This window comes from Oncorhynchus keta, chromosome 10 (assembly GCF_023373465.1).
Source record: "Oncorhynchus keta strain PuntledgeMale-10-30-2019 chromosome 10, Oket_V2, whole genome shotgun sequence".
Classification (NCBI taxonomy): Eukaryota; Metazoa; Chordata; class Actinopteri; order Salmoniformes; family Salmonidae; genus Oncorhynchus; species Oncorhynchus keta.
The window spans coordinates 64,452,369-64,470,744 of record NC_068430.1 but is presented as its reverse complement, the minus strand read 5'-3'; the positions used below and the strand labels follow the sequence as shown (position 1 = coordinate 64,470,744).

Here is an 18,376-nt window from a genome sequence, read left to right as displayed (position 1 = left end):
TAAGGAGACATTTCAAAGGAGGCTCCACAACTCAAAGGACAGTACTTTGAAAATGGTTCTCTGGTCTGGCACTGATCAGAGAGAACTGTATTGTGGAAACCTGTTTTCACCTATTCAATGGTGTTGGATCAGATTTCTTGGCTGTCGGTCCAATTCAAACTCACAGTCACAATGTCATGAAACACACATTGACCAGTGTGTGAGATTGAAGTATTTAACAGGTGCATGTGTCACAACTGTGCAGCATCAACACAGGAAGTGGTTTAGAATCTATCAGACCTGTTTGGCTGGCAGGAAGTGCTGCTGGTTTAGACAGGAAACTGAGCCCAACAGCCGCTGAACACAAACAACCACATGTATCTGTGTCAGACGACCCACAGATGGTGATGATGTTCTATTAAATGTCATTCAATAAATATTCTACATCTTGTTGTCGTTAATGGTTGAATTTCAGGTTTGATCGGAATAGTTGATAGAACTGGTGAATGTGACAGGCCCCTAGACAGAGTTGTAAAATGGATGTCTCAGCTTCCCATTATTATGATAGGATCAGATCAGATGTCTCAATCAGTGTTTTAAATTTTAAAAAGAGAGAAAGGTGTGAAGAAATATGAGCCATCTGTGTAAAAGGAAGGTACAGATGCAAACAATTAATATCTAGGCTAAATTAACAGAATCAGAACCAAGCATGTATTTACATTTCATATACATGAAAGAGTTGGCAAGTGGGTAGGACATTTGAAAACTCTCTCTGTTCCTCTCTGGCGCTTTCAAATTGATCGGGTGAACTGACACACTTCCTGTGAGGTGGAGGACAACTACACAAACTAAACCTCCGTTTTCGTTACCTAAACCATACACGTGAAGAGATCCTGAGGATTTTAAGAGGAGATGTCTTTCTAGCTGCGGAGGAATTTAACAATGCTCTGTTCAAGACAAGGGGCCATTACAGAGAGGGTGGGAGGATTTGAGGTCAAGTGAAAAGAGAACTCTTGGATAGGATGACAAGGGAAAGAATGAGAGAGGTGAGAGAGCAGAGAGGCCAGTCAGAATACATGAAGAAGAAAAACAAAAAAAGGTAGTGACACTCTGAAAGGAAGCAACCGCAGAGTGTGGGAGGTTGAGGGCGTGAAGACTCACAGCAAAGGAACTACACACGAAGCAGTCAGACAGATGTTGCCAGATGACATTTTGGAACACAGAAATCAAAAAAAGAATCAAGAAAGAAAACACTTAGTCATCCTAAGTGATTAGACCTTAAATAGACCTTAAGTAGGGAGGTAAGGACGACTTATTCCATTCTTGAAAACAGTGAGAGGAGCAAGCAAAACAAAAAAGATAGCCACAAATACCAAAATGAAAATGGGCACAAACCAGGAGGCTGAATCTGAGCCAGAAGATAAACAGATTGCAGAGGAGACGGGCCCCACAGAGGAGGAGAAGGAGACACCTGCTGAGCATCCTCAAGACGCCCCTCCTCCTGAGGACGTCGACCCTCTCAACACCTACAAGTGGCACACTGGAGCCAAGGCAGCAACCCTCGACGGGACGAGAGGAGAGGGTGGAGAGACAGCATCAACAACAATAGAGAAGATGGAGAAGACCTCCACCACCAAATGGAGTAATAAGATGCAGAACTGGCGGAAAGCCCTGAGCGAGGACCCCGGGGACAAAGCCTCAACCGCTGGACGAGGAGGGGAGACCCCCAGGCTGGAGAAGAACCCTGCCTGCAGGAAGAACCCCTTCAGAAGGGCCCAGTCTGAGCCTCCAGGGTCGCTGTTCACTACCCTGTCCCCTTCCTCTTCAGCCCAGGCAACATCGGGACCGGGGGCAAGCGCAGAGGAATCGGAACCATCCCCCACGGACACGCCACAGAAAGGGGGCGGAGGGGCACTGTTCAGGAAGTACATACGCACCGTCTCCCAGAAGCTCAAGAGGCCCCGGTTGCTGAGCAGAAACAGCACCTCAACCCTCCTACAAGGTGAAGGCGCAGAATGCACACCACACCATTGCCTTGTTATCTGCATGCACACCTAGCACCACACATGACAGTACCATGCTCTTTCTTCTGGTTTTTAAGACGTCCAACATCACTGTGTGTGAACCATTTTGAGTACAGTTTTAAATTCTAGGTTTGAATTTGTATAGTTTAGTTAGTCTCCCCATTTTAGTCTAGTTTAGATTTTCAGTCATTTTACTTCAGTGAAATGCTGACATCTTGTGTTGTATACATGGCATTTAGTCTGTGTCTAAGAACCCATGATGAAGGTAGACATGGTTAGTAAGCATTTTACACTTTAAAGAAGTGAGTTTGCATAAAACCAAAAGCATTATAAATCAACCATACAGTCAGAGACCATTTTGAGTGGACTTCTCAGTCGGTCTATTCACCTAGGAGACGAGAATACACCTGAAGGTACAGATATGGATTTTTTTTTTAAAGTACAGTATGTGATGTGATTTTAGGAGAAGTTAATACAGCCATACTTTGAATAGAAAACAAACTGACACAGGATGTGTGAGAGTTGTGGTTCATCATAGATGGAGAGCGAGGAGGGGGCGGAGAAGATAGCAAAACTAACTAGAAATGGGAGTGGCCATGTGCACCGTGTCAGATAACGACATCATGCCACAATTAGTCAGAATGTAAAACATACAAGCCCCAGCGTGTGCACTCAATTATCCCCCAGAACGACCATTGCTGGTTTCCTCGGTTTATATTGTAATCAGGAAAACTCAGAGAGCTCCACTTGTGCCAATGTCAGACACAGAAATAGAGTTAAATTAACTGTGTCCAATCAGAAGCATGACTAGGGACATCAAAATGAGTCAAATTAGTGGCATCTATTGTAGACCATGTCACGCAACTGTAGTTAGTTGTGTCACACAGACAGTTCCAATTTAAAGGCCAGGATTTCAAGCGACTATTGGAGTGATTTGGTCCATCCCATTCTGCACTGATCTACTGTGCTGTTGTCATGGTGTGTGTGTTTGTGTGTATAGATGCGGGTGGGAGCGGGCCTGCAGCTGCGTCCCAAGAGCTAGCCAGGCTGTCATGGGCCCCTCCCCAGGACGTCCCCATTTGGGACATCAACAACTGTGTCCTGGAGGACGGACAGATCCTCATCACCCCGGAGGAAGAGGTACACGACACAGACCGCTCACATCACCAACACTGAACATTTCACCACACTTAACACTGCACTTCCATTAAACAACATGGAGTCAACACCTTGAAGCATTGCACTTAACAGTTAGTACTATTACTGGGAGCACTGCACTCTCAATGGAAACTCACACTTGACTGTGTGAAGTTGACAGTCATGGCTTCTCTCTGGGTTATTATGTGAGTGTGCATCTCTTCTACTCCCTCTCTCAGCCAGTGATGTGGACCCGGAACCGAGTCAGCAGCTGCCTGTCAAACCTCAGCATGCAGAACCTGGCAGATGTCAACATGGGTTAGTACGCCAATACCGCCACATGGCTTTAGACAAGAGGACTGTTTCATATGAATGGGGTTCCTGGAACTGTGATCAATACCTTGCTTTCTCTAATAGCTTTGCTAATGTCGTCATCAGAGACACAAAGGAGATACAACAGTGAAGTCCACTTTCTCATCAAAATGGCTGATCTGTAGAAATACAGACAGAGCGAGACTGAGTCTGTGATGTCTTTGCAAGGAGAACATCTAAAATCGGCAGCATCACAAACCACTAGAGAGTCTAGCAGAGTAGCGGTAGAGCAGGCACAGAGGAAATAGCTGACGTGATTATGCTTGCGAGTGGCTTTCAAATTGTTTCCTCAAAATTTGGGGGGTAGATACCATCGCATCTGTGTGTTCCAGAAGATCAGTCAGGGCTGGTTGAGAAGAAGCAGTGTTTGTAGCGTGGCTTCTCTCATTCATGTTACTTTTATTAGTATTAGCTTGTGGACTTAGTCCGGCTATAGAATATTAGATATTGATTTGTTCTATGTGATGCCTACATTGGCAAGGTCCATTTGGTGAAGAGAGGAGAACCATGAGTTGTGAAACAGTGTTCACTCTTATGTGTGATTAGGAGGGTTTGACAGATCTCTCTCTCTCAATGATGGGATTTAGACGCTGGATTGCATGTGGAGGCGCATTGGGTAAGCAAAGGATTAGATTCCAAGAATTGTGTACGTTTATTTGTACGGTCACAATTGCTATTGATCCGTACAAATCTTTTACTTGATTATGTCTACGAAGGATAATATCAAAAGGTGAATTTTTAACAAACGCTCTGAAGAAAAGTGATGTACTGTGTGGTGGCTTTAGTTACTGCCATAGGTACATTTATTATTTTCGTCAAAATAGTGTTTCAATGGTTGTTTTATTGACATGGTGTGACATGATTTTCTGCTCTGCAGTGGTACTCAGGGTTTTAGTAGTCTCTAAACCAAGCAAATCAATGTCTGAAATGAAGGCTGCACCTGCAAGGTTCCTGCCCTGTCTAGGCCACTAGACAAAAGTAATATCCGGTGTGACTGTCTGAACACTTATCAAAGGTTGACTCATTTTGAACACTGAGCCTAGTCATCCCTCAACCGTCTTACGTTAGACATTTCTTACTGTTGGAGAGACTTAAGCTAAAGTGGTGAACAATAACATTTCAAAGCCGGCAATACTAATGTTCAGTTATACAGAACATGTACCGTTCTAGATTAGTTAGTCAAACTCAGTCTGAATACTCTTCAGCCTTGCAGCCTCGTCGATTTGAGCAGTTATTTGTTCGGTCTTCAGAGGAAATGCAGAAAGGGGGAAATGATTACACTTCCCCTGGTAGTTTCAGAGGACCGCAATTTAGTTTTTGGGGGAGATTAGATCAACCACTTGTTGTCTCTCCCCAATGGTTCCCAGATAAACAGGAAAATGTACACACGTACATATGTAAGACATGAGTGATATGTAACGAGATATACAGTATATTTATATGTTTATTTGGCGCAACAATAAGAGACAACCCACAATGCCCACTTCACGCCTGAGACGCTCTGATAAAAGGTTGCCATTTTTTTCGAGGGCAGGATCATGTCAAGCCAAAAACTGTGTTTACATGCAAACTGTGTGCATCTCTTGGACCTGCAGAATGCAGCCCCGACCACATGGCCCCCACTGGAGGCCCCAGACTGAAGAGCCAAGATGGAGGAGTGAGGGTGAGCACTGCATACTCCACAGATAAAACACTGTTATTACATGATTCATGACAGCTATGGATTTCCTGAGGAATCTGTATGACTCGGGGCCTGCTAATCAGTATGCCCCTGGGGATGAATTGAACTTCATCTACCCATCTCTCCCTCCCCCTCTTTAATTGTCTTCATCCTGCCCTCTGTCTCAAGGGGCTGATCAAGCGGCGTTTCTATGGTGGAGCCATGCGAAAGAGCAATACCCAGTTAAACACCATTGGGTTGAACAAAGGGAGCAGGTATGTGGTCAGACTCATAGTGCTCTTGGTGTGTAAGGCAGGCTGTTCCTCCTTGACTCCTCTCGTCTCCTCCTCCCTGTCTGTTCAGCAGGCTCCATGGCTCACGGGAGTCCGTGTCCATCCCAGTCAGCGCTGCAGGAAACCTGGATCTGAGCGCAGACACCAGTACGGTCATCAGGCCTGTACACAGCTCCATCCTGGGGGAGAAGTACTGTTTTGAGGTAGGGCTGACCTTTGACCTGTAACTTCTATACCCGTCCCATGTCTTAAAGTGATTTGACCAGGTTCATGTTAAATACTGCCCAATAACATCTTTGCCTCACTCTGTTCTGTCATGTATTGACTGATGGCATTTTCCACCTTCACATTGACATCCTAGGTGATAAACTCAGAGACCAACCACTGTTTTGGGTGCACCTCAGCTGCTGAGCGAGACCGCTGGATAGAGGACCTGAGACGGGCTGCTCAGCCCAATAAGGTAAAGAAATTATTTAAAAACATTCATCTTCCATACCAATTAAAGGAAACGTTATTTTTTACAACCAAATCACAAAAAAAACCACAAAAAAATGTAAATGGCATGTTATTTCACTTGTTTTTGTGAAACTTATCCCAAACAGCAAATCATTTCCTCATCCTTGTTGTATGTAATGGGGGCCCGGATAAAAAAAAAAAGGCTCCAAAAACACCCAATATGTCCTTTTAGAAACAGCAAATATCTCAGGGTAGTGATGCAGGTCTTTAAATGAATATACATGAAATTACGCCACTCCAAAGTTGATCCACAACGTTATATTCCCTTTTATGTGACTCAAGTGGTCTCACCGATCCAGCTTTTCCATTCTTCATGTAGCCTGCTTCTACAGGTAACTGCCATCACGAGCCACCAGAACAGCTTCAATGCGCCTTGGCATAGATTCTACAAGTGTCTGGAACTTCCTATGTGGAAGCACCCCATGCCTTCAATACACAGTACTTTGTATCCCTTATAAGTGTTTTTATTTTGGCAGTTACTTATAGAATGGAGAGGAATCACTGGAGTCACAACCAAATTGAATATTATTATAAAAAAATGTAAAATTGTACAAAAGATAAAGTATCCTTCAATGTATGCCATATTGCCATGATATCATAGGAATCCATATTGTATACTCACTGATTGATGTTCTAACATGTTCTGTCTCCGTTAGGACAACTGTGAGCGGACAGAGAACTCCCTCAGTCTGTGGGTGAACGAGGCCAAGGACCTGCTCCCCAAGAGGCGATACTACTGCGAGCTGCACCTGGATGGCACCCTGTTTGCCCGCACCAGCAGCCGAGCCGTGGGCAAGTCTTCCCATCACTCCAGTTTAGCTGGTGATGGGTCCTCTGGTGGGGTGCTTGGGGGCAGTGGAGGTGTGGTCGGAGGCTGCCAGCTGTTCTGGGGAGAGTTTTTTGAGCTGGACAACTTGCCGTCGGTCTCCCAGATCACCCTGCACCTCTTCCGTGACGAGGAACCCAAGAAGAAGCGTCACTCTCGGGATGAGTCCACCCTGCATCCCCTTGGCAGTGTGGCCATATCCCTGGCCGACATCCGTGGAAGGGCCTTCCAGGAGAAGTGGCACCCGATTATTCCCTACAAGGCGTCTGGTGCCGGCGGGACGAAGGAGCAACTGGGGCCCCAAGCGTCGCTCCGTGTCAAGGCCCGCTTTCAAAACCTGCAGGTGCTGCCCATCGAGAGGTATAAGGAGTTTGCAGAGTTTGTGACAGTGGACTATGTGGGCATGTGTAGGAACCTGCAGCCACTGCTGTCTGTCAGGGAGAAGGAGGAACTAGCCGGGGCACTGGTCCACGTCTTGCAAAGCATTGGCAAGGCCAAGGTAAGAAAACAAAAGTGTGACCACTGCATCATGATAAGCATTTAAAGTAGACCTTTACAATAGTCAGCTAGTCAGAACTTGCTAAAAGCGCTTATTCTGTGTGTTTATGTTCCAGGAGTTCCTTATCGTGTTGGGTAGTGCAGAGGTGGAACGCCTTGGGGAGAAAGAGGCATTGATCTTCAGGGAGAACACGCTGGCCACCAAGGCCATTGATGAGTACATGAAGCTGGTGGGGCAGAAGTACCTCATCGACACCCTGGGTAAGGAATATCTGTGGTTGAGATTAGCTTTTAAGCTTTTGGAAATACAATTTTTCCCCCGGGGTAACAGTGGATCTGTTTTAACACTTTCTTAGACCTTCCTTTTAGAAAACTGTTGCCATGCAAAACTGTGCCCTTGCTCTTCTTACAGGGGACTTCATCACTCGACTGTATGCCTCAGTAGAGAGCTGTGAAGTGGACCCTCTCAAATGCCCCGCCTCTGAGCTGTCAAACAACCAGCGTCACCTGAAGGAGAGGTGTGAGGACGCAGTGCAGAAAATCACTGAGATGCACGGGTGAGGGACAAAGAGACCTGATGGGAAATGATATATAAAGACAGAACATGGGGGGGAGCAGTCTTAGCTAGAAGAATGCCATCAAATGAGCGCCGATTCATATTAATTCACAGAAAATCCAAGGCTGTAACTGACCGCTCTCGCCACCGTTTACCTCGCAGGTCTTTCCCTGAAGAGCTGAACAGGATCTTCTCCAGCTGGGTGAAGCTGTGCGAGGAGCAGGGACGACCTGAAATCGGCCAGCGCCTCATCTCTGCCTCGCTATTCCTCCGTTTCCTGTGTCCCGCCATCCTCAGCCCTTCCCTGTTTGGTCTGACACAGCCCTACCCAGAGCCGGCCACCCTGCGCACCCTCACCTTCACCGCCAAGGTCATCCAGAACCTGGCCAACTTCACCCTGTGAGTGTGTGGGGCTTCACCGCTGTCTGCACCCCATCATACTTCATCTATGTAGCCATGGAAACCAACATTAGACATAAGCTACTAGATACATTCCCTAATATACCCCCAAAACATCTGACACAATGATGGAAATAATATACTTGACAATCATTCATTTCTTCAATCTATGTGGTCCAAATCAAGAATAAACATCTCTCCATATTCCCCAACCAGACTCTCCCTCCTCCAACACTAACCCATTCCCCATTCTCTTCCATTAACAGGTTTGGGGAGAAGGAGGAGTACATGCTGTTCATGAATGACTTCCTGCAGCAGCACTGGGAGAAGATGAGGTGCTTCCTTCAGACAGTGTCCAGCCCAGACATAGAGATCCCAATGACATCCTTCGATGGCTATGTTGACTTGCCTCTGCGTCTGGCTGTCCTACACGGCCTGCTGGTCGACATAATTTCCCCAATGAAGCAGGTAGGCATAAATCAACTGAATCAAAGGCAAGGGTCATGCCATGACATTCCTGTATTTCTATATTCTTGCTACCAGTCACTTTTCAGCCCTGTTTACATGTACACTATCGTTCAAAAGTTTGGGGTCACTAGAAATGTCCTTATTTTTGAAAGAAAAGCACATGTTTTTGTCCATTAAAATAACATCAAATGTATCAGAAATACAGTGTCGACATTGTTGATGTTGTAAATGACTATTGTCTAAAACTGGCCTTATTTAGACTAGTTGAGTATCTGGAGCATCAGCATTTGTGGGTTCGATTATAGGCTCAAAATGGTATATTCTTGTTCTGAGAAATGAAGGCTATTCCATGCGAGAAATTGCCAAGAAACTGAAGATTGGAGTAGTACACAGCGTTGTATGCATTTACAGAACAGTGCAAACTGGCTCTAAACAGAATAGAAAGAGGAGTGGGAGGCTCCGGTGCACAAATGAGCAAGAGGACAAGTACATTAGAGTGTCTAGTTTGAGAAACAGGCGCCTCACAAGTCCTCAACTGTAAGCTTCATTAAATAGTACCCGCAAAACAGTCTCAACATCAACAGTGAAGAGGCGACTCCGCGATGCTGGCCTTCTTGGCAGAGTTCCTCTGTCCAGTGTCTGTGTTCTTTTGCCCATCTTAATATTTTATTTTTATTGGCCAGTCTGAGATATAGCTTTTTCTTTGCAACTCAGCCTAGAAGGCCAGCATCCCGGAGTTGCCTCTTCACTGTTGACGTTGAGACTTGTGTTTTGTGGGTACTATTTAGTGAAGCTGCCAGTTGAGGACTCGAGGCGCCTGTTTCTCAAACTAGACACTCTAATGTACTTGTCCTCTTGCTCAGTTGTGCACCGGGGCCTCCCACTCCTCTTTCTATTCTGGTTAGTGCCAGTTTGAGACAGGCTATAGGGAGGAGGTTAGAGACCAACCTGGCTGTGTGGTGCCAAGACAACAACCTCTCCCTCAACGTGATCAAGACAAAGGAGCTGATCGTGGACGACAGGAAAAGGAGGGCCAAGAACGCCCTCATTCACATGGGTCTGTAGTGGAGCGGGTTGTGAGCTTCAAGTTCCTTGTAGTCTAGATCACTAACAACCTATCATGTTCCAAACACACCAAGACAGTTGTGAAGAGGGCAACGCTTATTCCCCCTCAGGAGACTGAACATACTTAGCATGGGTCGTCAGATCCTCAAAGAGTAATACAGCTGCACCATCAAGAGCATCCTGGTTGCATCACCGCTTACTATGTTAACTGCTCGACATCTGACTGTAGCACCTTGCAGAGGGTAGAGCATACAGCCCAGTGCATCACTGGGGCCAAGCTTCCTGCTATCCAGGACCTCGATAACAGACAGTGTCAGAGGAAGGCCCTAAAAATGGTCAGACTCCAGCCACCCAAGTCATAGACTATTCTCTCTGCTACTGCAAGGCAACTCTAGGTCTAAAAGGCCTCATAACACCTACCTCCAAGCCATAAGACTGCTAAACAGTTAATCAAATGGCTACTCAGACTATTTTCCTTTACCCATTTTATATGCTGCTGCTACACGCAGTTTATTATCAATGTACTTTACCCCTACTTACATGTACATTACCTCAATTAACCTCAATTAACCTGTACACCCGCACATTGACTCGGTACCAGTACCTCCTGGATATAGCCACGTTATTGTTATTTTATTGTGTTCATTTTTATTTGTATTATCTTTGTAGCAAACATTTCCTTTTTTTTTTTACTCTGCATTGTTTGTTAATAAGGACTAAGGGCTTGTAAGTAAGCATTTAATGATAAGGTCTACTCCACCTGTTGTATTTTTGGCGCATGTGACAAATACAGTTTGATTTGATATTGAATACTGCAGTGTTGGGTAGTGCTTGCAAATTAAGCATTTCACTGTATTTTTGCATGTGACAAATAAAACTTCAAAACGAAGCTGAGACCACCCGTGGTAAGGTTAAGTGGGGCGGCAGGGTAGCCTAGTGGTTAGAGCGTACAAATCTGTCGCTCTGCCCGTTCTGCCTGTTGTTCTGCCATCATTGAAAATAAGAATTTGTTCTTAACTGACTTGCCTTGTTAAATAAAGGTCAAATAAAAAGTGGTAGCTAACATGCTGTTCATATCTCTTCCTCAGGACACCATAGACAAACTGCACCCTCTGCCTTCAATCCTGAACCAGATTACAGAATCTCTGGGCCCAGATGCTCTGCGGATTACTGTTAGCAGGTGAGGTTGGCGAGTGTACTTAAGTATATTAAGCATTTTTGTAGACCTGCTTGTGTGCATGCACAGTTTCAATCTTCTTTACATCTCGCTTTATTGTCGTGATTTTTCTTTTTCACGACAGCCACATTGGTCAATCCAAGCCAACATATGTGCCCCCTAAAGACCTGGGTAAGTACAGCCCTCTGCACAACTCCCTGCAGCAGCTACCTATGGATGTGAAAGGCAGCCCGCGGAAAGAAAGCTTTCAGAGGGGCAATCGAGACAGGAGGAGTGCCAGAGAGAGGAAGCCAGTATCCAGAACCCAGAGTGCACCGCACAGACCGCCGGCGGACCCTAAACAGCTACGGAGGAGGAGGAGCAGCACTGAAAATCTGCCACTGGAGGACCAAGAGGCAGAGCAGGAAGCCAACCCTCCACTTGATATTTCATCACCGCAGAACGTGAGTTTGGAAGTCTTGGTCATGTGGTTTCAATTGTCAACATTCAAACGTTCCATTTCATGTTGATATTATCCTTATGGAAGTATATGGTTCATAGTCATCACCGAGCATTGCCATGTGGTTGTTCTGTTGAGAGTCCATGGGTGGGAGAAGTGATTGAATCTCATGAAAGCATCCCCTCTTCTTGTGTCAGAGCGTCGGTGTAAAGTCTCCTCCCGCCCCAGTGCCTTGGATCAAAGTGTCTCAGAGCAAGGAGCCATACGAGAGGAAGATTGAGAATGAAGAGATCAACCTACTGGACAGGGTGGGTTCATCTTCATGTTATTTATCATCCAGTAACGCTGGCTCCTTCCTATTTTGCATTGATTACTTCAGCTCATCAAAGAAATACAGCAATGATGAAATTACTTGACCACCGTGATGTTGATTTGTGATTTAACCAGCATGCACAGGAGCTGTCGGAGCTCCGCCTGGGGGTGGAGCAGGTGACAGAGCGTGAGTTGGAAATGGCCAAGCGGCTGGAGGACTTCATTGTCCAAAGCCAAGATCAGAATGCAGTCTTGTTGGCTGAGGTTAACGAACTGCGTAATCTTCTGGCTGTCCGTGAGGAACAACTCGCCAGCGCCACTTTCAGGTGAGACAGTGGAGTAAGAGGGACAGATCGAAAGGTCATAGCGTTTCATTCACAACCTTTCAAATGAATGAGAGTTTATTTGGTTTGAACATGAACTAAAATGCAATTGTTAAATCGGCGTCATAGGCTGGGGGTTATCGAGGAGGAGAGGGAGGAGGATGAGAGGAGGCTGAACGTCGCCGTGGCAGCAGCTGAACGAATGAACGTACTGGTAAGACTGGAGATATCTACCACACTCATTAAGATAAAGATGAGTGTTTAGGCCTCATATTAATTTGTTTCTCTTAGCTGGTAACATGAATTGAAAAGCTAAACTAAATGGAGCCGTTTGTTGCTGTGTGTTCTCAGGAGGAGCAGTTTGCAGACCTGTTGAAGGACAGGCACCAGCTCAGTGGAGACTACACCGGTGACCAGAACAACACACAGTACCCTGGGATGGGGACAAATCATGTCAACAGCAACTGAAGTCAGACTGGCAGCACAGAGTTGTAATACAGACACATGAGTAGTTTAGTCCCCATAGCTTTCATGTTCTTCCAAATACAAAAACACCCAGAATTATGTCATTATGCCTGATGGTTGGCTTACTTTCAGAAATACAGTAAATGTATGCATGAATCTTAAACTGTGTCCAATTACAAAAACAGAAATGAACTAAAAGTCACAGGTATGCTAAGCCTGTTTAACATAGCACTTACTGTGTACACTGTACTTCAAATATTTGTGGAATATTAGTTGATTTGACAGAAACAGACGGATCTAATGTGAGTGTAGAAACCTAAACATCAATAACAGCCCACAGTAAGAACAATTTCCCTCTCTGCAGTTTAACAAAATGAACGTACGGATATCAAATCAAATGTATTTATATAGCCCTTCGTACATGAGCTGATATCTCAAAGTGCTGTACAGAAACCCAGCCTAAAACCCCAAACAGCAAGCAATGCAGGTGTAGAAGCACAGTGGCTAGGAAAAACTCCCTAGAAAGGCCAAAACCTAGAGAGGAACCAGGCTATGAGGGGTGGCCAGTCCTCTTCTGGCTGTCCCGGGTGGAGATTATAACAGAACATGGCCAAGATGTTCAAATGTTCATAAATGACCAGCATGGTCAAATAATAATAATCACAGGCAGAACAGTTGAAACTGGAGCAGCAGCACGGCCAGGTGGACTGGGGACAGCAAGGAGTCATCATGCCAGGTGGTCCTGAGGCATGGTCCTAGGGCTCAGGTCCTCCGAGAGAGAGAAAGAAAGAGAAAGAGAGAATTCTCTTCAGTGGGTCATATGATTGAGTGTAGTCTGGCCCAAGAGTGTGAAGGTGAACGGAAAGGCTCTGGAGCTACACTCAATCATATGACCCACTGAAGAGATGAGTCTTCAGTAAAGACTTAAAGGTTGAGACTGAGTTTGCGTCTCTCACATGGGTAGGCAGACCATTCCATAAAAATTGAGCTCTATAGGAGAAAGCCCTGCCTCCAGCTATTTGCTTAGAAATTCTAGGGACAATTAGGAGGCCTGCGTCTTGTGACCGTAGCGTACGTGTAGGTATATATGGCAAGACCAAATCAGAGAGATAGGTAGGAGCAAGCCCATGTAATGCTTTGTAGGTTAGCAGTAAAACCTTGAAATCAGCCCTTGCCTTGACAGGAAACCAGTGTAGGGAGGCTAGCACTGGAGTAATCTGATACCACACCTTGATATGTAATTAAATACATAATCTTTGCCCTCTTTTGACACACCACTTCTCAGAATGTTGTCCATTTTCCATCCGTTTTGAATGCAGATTTACAATTTCTGTTAATTTAACAAATAAAATAAGCAATGTACCATTCAAAGTGTGTGTGAACTTGTGTTGTGTGTGACTATGTGTTCTACTTTGTAAGAATGACTAAATTACTATTGCTGAATAACAAAATAAACAATGTCCATGCAAGGAGTCAGAGAATAGTTTAATTGGTTTATTTGAGAGTATATACACACAGGTATACACTGTATACCCACTTTTTAGTGGGCATTGTGTATACTCACCTCTTAATCCCCAGTGACGCATATCAAAGTAGCGTAGAGGACGGTTGGAATGGGTTGCCCAAAAACCATTTCAATTAAATGTTAAAGGGGAACTCTAACAACAAGGCGGACACTAACAACAATCCTTTGGGCAAAAATGAAAACTGAGCAGACGCAAATGCCGTTATGTTGCCTGCAAGCATTCCTAGCCAACTTTAGTTTATCTACTGAAACACATAGTGTATTGCTGGCTAACATAGCTACTACTGTGTTACAGTGGGGGGTCTAATTATGTAGCTAGCTAGGTAGGTAAACAACTACCGGTAGCCATATCTATGACTGAAAATAGAAGAGTTTTTACAAAATAGGAGCCCTTTTGTATCTTGATTGTAAAACCTCTTTGTTGTAGATATGGCTAGCTACTAAAAAGCAAGCTACAACATTACAACCAGCCACCTAAAATTAGGTTTAACAGCAAACATTAGCACGACTGGAGTTGGCTAGCTATTTAGCCTGGCACCTGCTAACATGTTATGCAGCACGCTTCACATTTGTAACTTGTTAGCAAGCATGTGTAACATCAGCAACTGTAAATAATTTTACTAGCTAGCTATGTAACATTGATGAGGGTTGACAATGGTTATGACCATGGATGCATTTCAATCTCACAGAATTATAGGCATGATGCAATATAGGATTCCAAAGACATGTAAATAACAAGTATTGCATATCCCGCAAACTACCTAAGTTTACTAGCGAACAGTGAGCAGAAACTACACAACAATTTACTGTTGTAAATCTCAAAAACTATAGCTGGTTTTACTATAAAAATATTTGCCTAGTGGACATGGTTGTATGTAGATACTGTCTGCCTGCCTACCTACCTTGGCTCATTTGTACAGTCTGCTCACTGTGCAAAGGTTGAGGGTTATGCCATATTTCATTCTATTAGTCTAGATATTATTGTAAATGTAATCTATGTGCCTGTGCACATGTATGCATGTTCAACTAGTCTACCCTAGTGTTGATGTTATGCTGGCATGGTTTAACTGTTGTTCAAACTGTACAATATAGTATTTGTTTGTGTCTTACAGACATTACCATCTGGTGCCTGTGCTTCTTCCTGGAGTGTATTCTAGATAGAAAAACATAATTATTTGCCTGTGTGTGTGTAACTGTAGCTTAACTGTATCCAGTGAGCTGTTTCCTTCGAGGGATAAAACATTATTCTGGATTTCAAGCTAATGACTCATGAGGAGCTGAATAGCAGTTTGATCATGACAACCCTCCTTCCACAGCTTTACAAGTATTCCCTGAACTCACTGTATGTTTCTTTGGAATGGCAATTTCTCACCATCATCTGCTGATCACCAGTTCTCTTAGCTACAGATTGTTGCACCAGATAATGTGATTTAACCAAATATTTTTGGTATCCATTAATGGGTGTTATAGGATAGATACTGTTTGGTGTAGCACAGAGAATTTTCAACCAACATTAGCGATGCCATCGTCGTCCTCGATTCGGGGAAAACAGGAGTCTCACAATGTCCATGTCCAGTTGCATAAAGTAAACCAACAATATGTGCACCGACATTGTGTCTTTCAAGTCTTTTCATTCATTGATCGAGACAGGAATTTTGGGGTGGACAACCACCTGTCTCGATCAATGAGAGAAGACTTGAAATAGACAAAATGTCAGCAAAAATCTTTGGGTAAATCACATTATCTGGTGTAACAATCTGTAGCTACAGTTCTCTGCACTTGTGTGTCCCTACACCTGAGGGACACTCGGACACACTGTTCATAAAAATTTGGGGGTGTTACTTTTACCACATAACATTGTTGAATACACAGTTCTCTTGATTTAGCAGTAAATAGTGTACACTCCTGTATTTTAGAGATTTAGACAAAGACATTCTTTGGATATCTGAATACCTAGCATCTGCTACAGAGCCCTGTACAACTTATATAAATACACTACATGTGGAAAACCCTTCAAATTAGTGGATGTGGCTATTTCAGCCACACCGGATGCTGACGGGTGTACAAAATCAGAAAAAAGCCGTACAATCTCCATAGACAAACATGGGAGTAGAATGGCCAGTACTGAAAAGCTCAGGGACTTTCAACGTGGCACTGTCATAGGATACCACCTTTCCAACTAGTCAGTTCCTCAAATTTAACCAATTCCATATTAATGCCCATGATTTTGGAATGAGATATTCAACAAGCAGGTATTCACATAATTTTGGCCATGTAATGTATCTTCTGTGAATCTATAAGGGCAGACACATTTCAAGGACTGAAAGAAAATATCAATATTTATTTTATAGTGGTTCTTGTCTTTTATTTTTAGTTCACCTTTATTAAACCAGGTAGGTCAGTTGAGAACAAGTTCTCATTTACGACTGCGACCTGGCCAAGATAAAACAAAGCAGTGTGACACAGAGTTACAAACAAATGTACAGTCAATAACACAAAATAAAATAAAAACCTATGTACAGTGTGTGCAAATGTGGAAGAGTAGGGAGGTAGGCAATAAATAGGCCCTAGAGGCGAAAATAACTACAATTTAGCATTAATACTGGAGTGATAGATGTGCAAGTAGAGATACTGGGGTGCAAAAGAGCAAGAGGGTAAGTAATAGTATGGGGATGAGGTAGTAGGGTGTGCTGTTTACAGATTGGCTATGTACAGGTACAGTGATCGGTAAGCTGCTCAGACAGCTGATGCTTAAAGTTAGAAAGGAAGATATAAGACTCCAGTTTCAGAGATTTTTGCAATTCGTTCCAGTCATTGGCAGCAGAGAGCTGGAAGGAAAGGCGGCCAAGGTAAGTGTTGGCTTTGGTAATGACCAGTGCAATGTACCTGCTGGAGCGCGTGCTACGGGTGGGTGTTACTATGGTGGCCAGTGAACTGAGATAAGGCAGGGCTTTACCTATCAAAGACATAGATGACCTGGAGCCAGTGGGTTTGGCGATGGATAAGTAGTGAGGGCCAGCCAACGAGAGCATACAGGTCAGTGGTATATAGGGCTTTGGTGATGAAACTACACAACATACTTCGTATTACTTTCTTAGCTACAGTATACATATCTCATCGGCATACTCCATTCATGCAGCAGCATACAATACATTTTTGGACTCACCTTGTGGTGCTGTGCTCACTTGAACAGGAAGGTGGTGCGAATATTATCCACCACAGAAAGCACTGAGCTAGGCTGAAACATCTGCCTTTTGGAACTGCATTACTCAAGAAAACAAGAGACCATGTTTGTATGTGACTTTATTAAACCCAATGATAATTACATATTTGACATTGTTTGCAAACTGATGTGACACGTATTAATGCCAAAATAACAAAAACCAGGCAAGCCGTCCCCCCCCAACAACAAAAAAAGTGGGGCTCAAGCCACACCTGTCCTGAATTATGGGTTGCCACTGGTCATTAGGCCTGTAGCCTGATTTGATGCGTCCATGCACGCCTCTGTCTCGGCCACTCATCTCCGCCTTGACAACAATGCAAGTGTTCTCCTCAAACCACAACGAGCACATACCACCCAGTTTCCAGTCAATTCACTAATGTTTCAGGTGGCTGACATGCAGTACTGTTAAATAATGGTGCAAACCACAACTGAATCAACATTCCACACAAAGCAATGATATTTACTCAGGTATGGCCGGGTATTGAGGACCATGTATGTTGCATTGATCCGATCTGTAATAGACTATGGCAGTATAGCGCATGGTTTGGCAGCCAGGACCTCATTAGAAAGGCTAGATGTCATACAGGGTCAAGGACTATGTAGTAGTTTCGCTATAACCTGTTATGGTGATATATAGGTCTAAAGACCGAGTCAATAAGAAGACGAGGTGTCAGAATAAATTCAAACACACCTTTGTCACAAATCACAAAACCTGATCGCAACCTCTGTCCAGTGAAGTCCACAAAGCATATTGCATGTACGGGACGTACTGGGCCAGCATTTGTAGTACAGGAATGTGGGGTGGCAGTCAGGAAACGTATTACAGATCATCTGGAGGTATATACATTAGAGCTGATGGCCATACTGGCCTTGCGGCGGGTGGAAGAAGTCAAGCCAGACAGTAGTTATGTACTCTGATTCACGTGCAGTGTTGGAGTCTGCAGTCCTTTAGTACACGTAGCAGACAATACCGGCTTTGTGCCGTACTACAAAGCCATGGTAGGGTTAGATAGATGGGTATACAGACAAGATTGACTTGGGTCCGAGCCCAAGTGTGTGTGTGAAGGGGAACAAGGCAGTTGATGTACTGGTTAAACAAGAACTTAGTCCCCTCGGGAT

At 44.3% G+C, this 18,376-nt stretch overlaps 1 protein-coding gene across 2 annotated transcripts; it reads left to right on the top strand.

The window, feature by feature from the left end:
* Window positions 1-813: 813 nt before the first annotated feature.
* LOC118389203 (RAS protein activator like-3-like) lies at window positions 814-13,880 on the top strand. Of its 2 annotated transcripts, none has more exons than XM_035779031.2 (18): window positions 814-1,981; window positions 3,004-3,143; window positions 3,380-3,458; window positions 5,108-5,175; window positions 5,362-5,447; window positions 5,539-5,668; window positions 5,827-5,925; window positions 6,638-7,306; window positions 7,422-7,566; window positions 7,718-7,862; window positions 8,024-8,260; window positions 8,527-8,728; window positions 10,882-10,973; window positions 11,095-11,413; window positions 11,607-11,717; window positions 11,857-12,047; window positions 12,174-12,258; window positions 12,396-13,880. In XM_035779031.2, the coding sequence occupies exons 1-18, from the start codon at window positions 1,357-1,359 to the stop codon at window positions 12,510-12,512; spliced, it is 3,540 nt and encodes a 1,179-aa protein (XP_035634924.1). In that variant the 5' UTR covers window positions 814-1,356; the 3' UTR covers window positions 12,513-13,880. The 2 variants fall into 2 exon arrangements, with proteins under 2 accessions (XP_035634924.1, XP_035634923.1); XM_035779030.2 differs by having other exon boundaries at window positions 5,536-5,668.
* Window positions 13,881-18,376: the final 4,496 nt, after the last annotated feature.

Bases quoted from the DNA above. Each gene is read 5' to 3' on its own strand.
- LOC118389203 (XM_035779030.2), top strand. From the start codon at position 1,357: ATGAAAATGGGCACAAACCAGGAGGCTGAATCTGAGCCAGAAGATAAA. The intron at 7,863-8,023 runs GTGAGGGACAAA...TTTACCTCGCAG, and splicing joins AAAATCACTGAGATGCACGG to GTCTTTCCCTGAAGAGCTGA. The intron at 8,261-8,526 runs GTGAGTGTGTGG...TTCCATTAACAG, and splicing joins AACCTGGCCAACTTCACCCT to GTTTGGGGAGAAGGAGGAGT.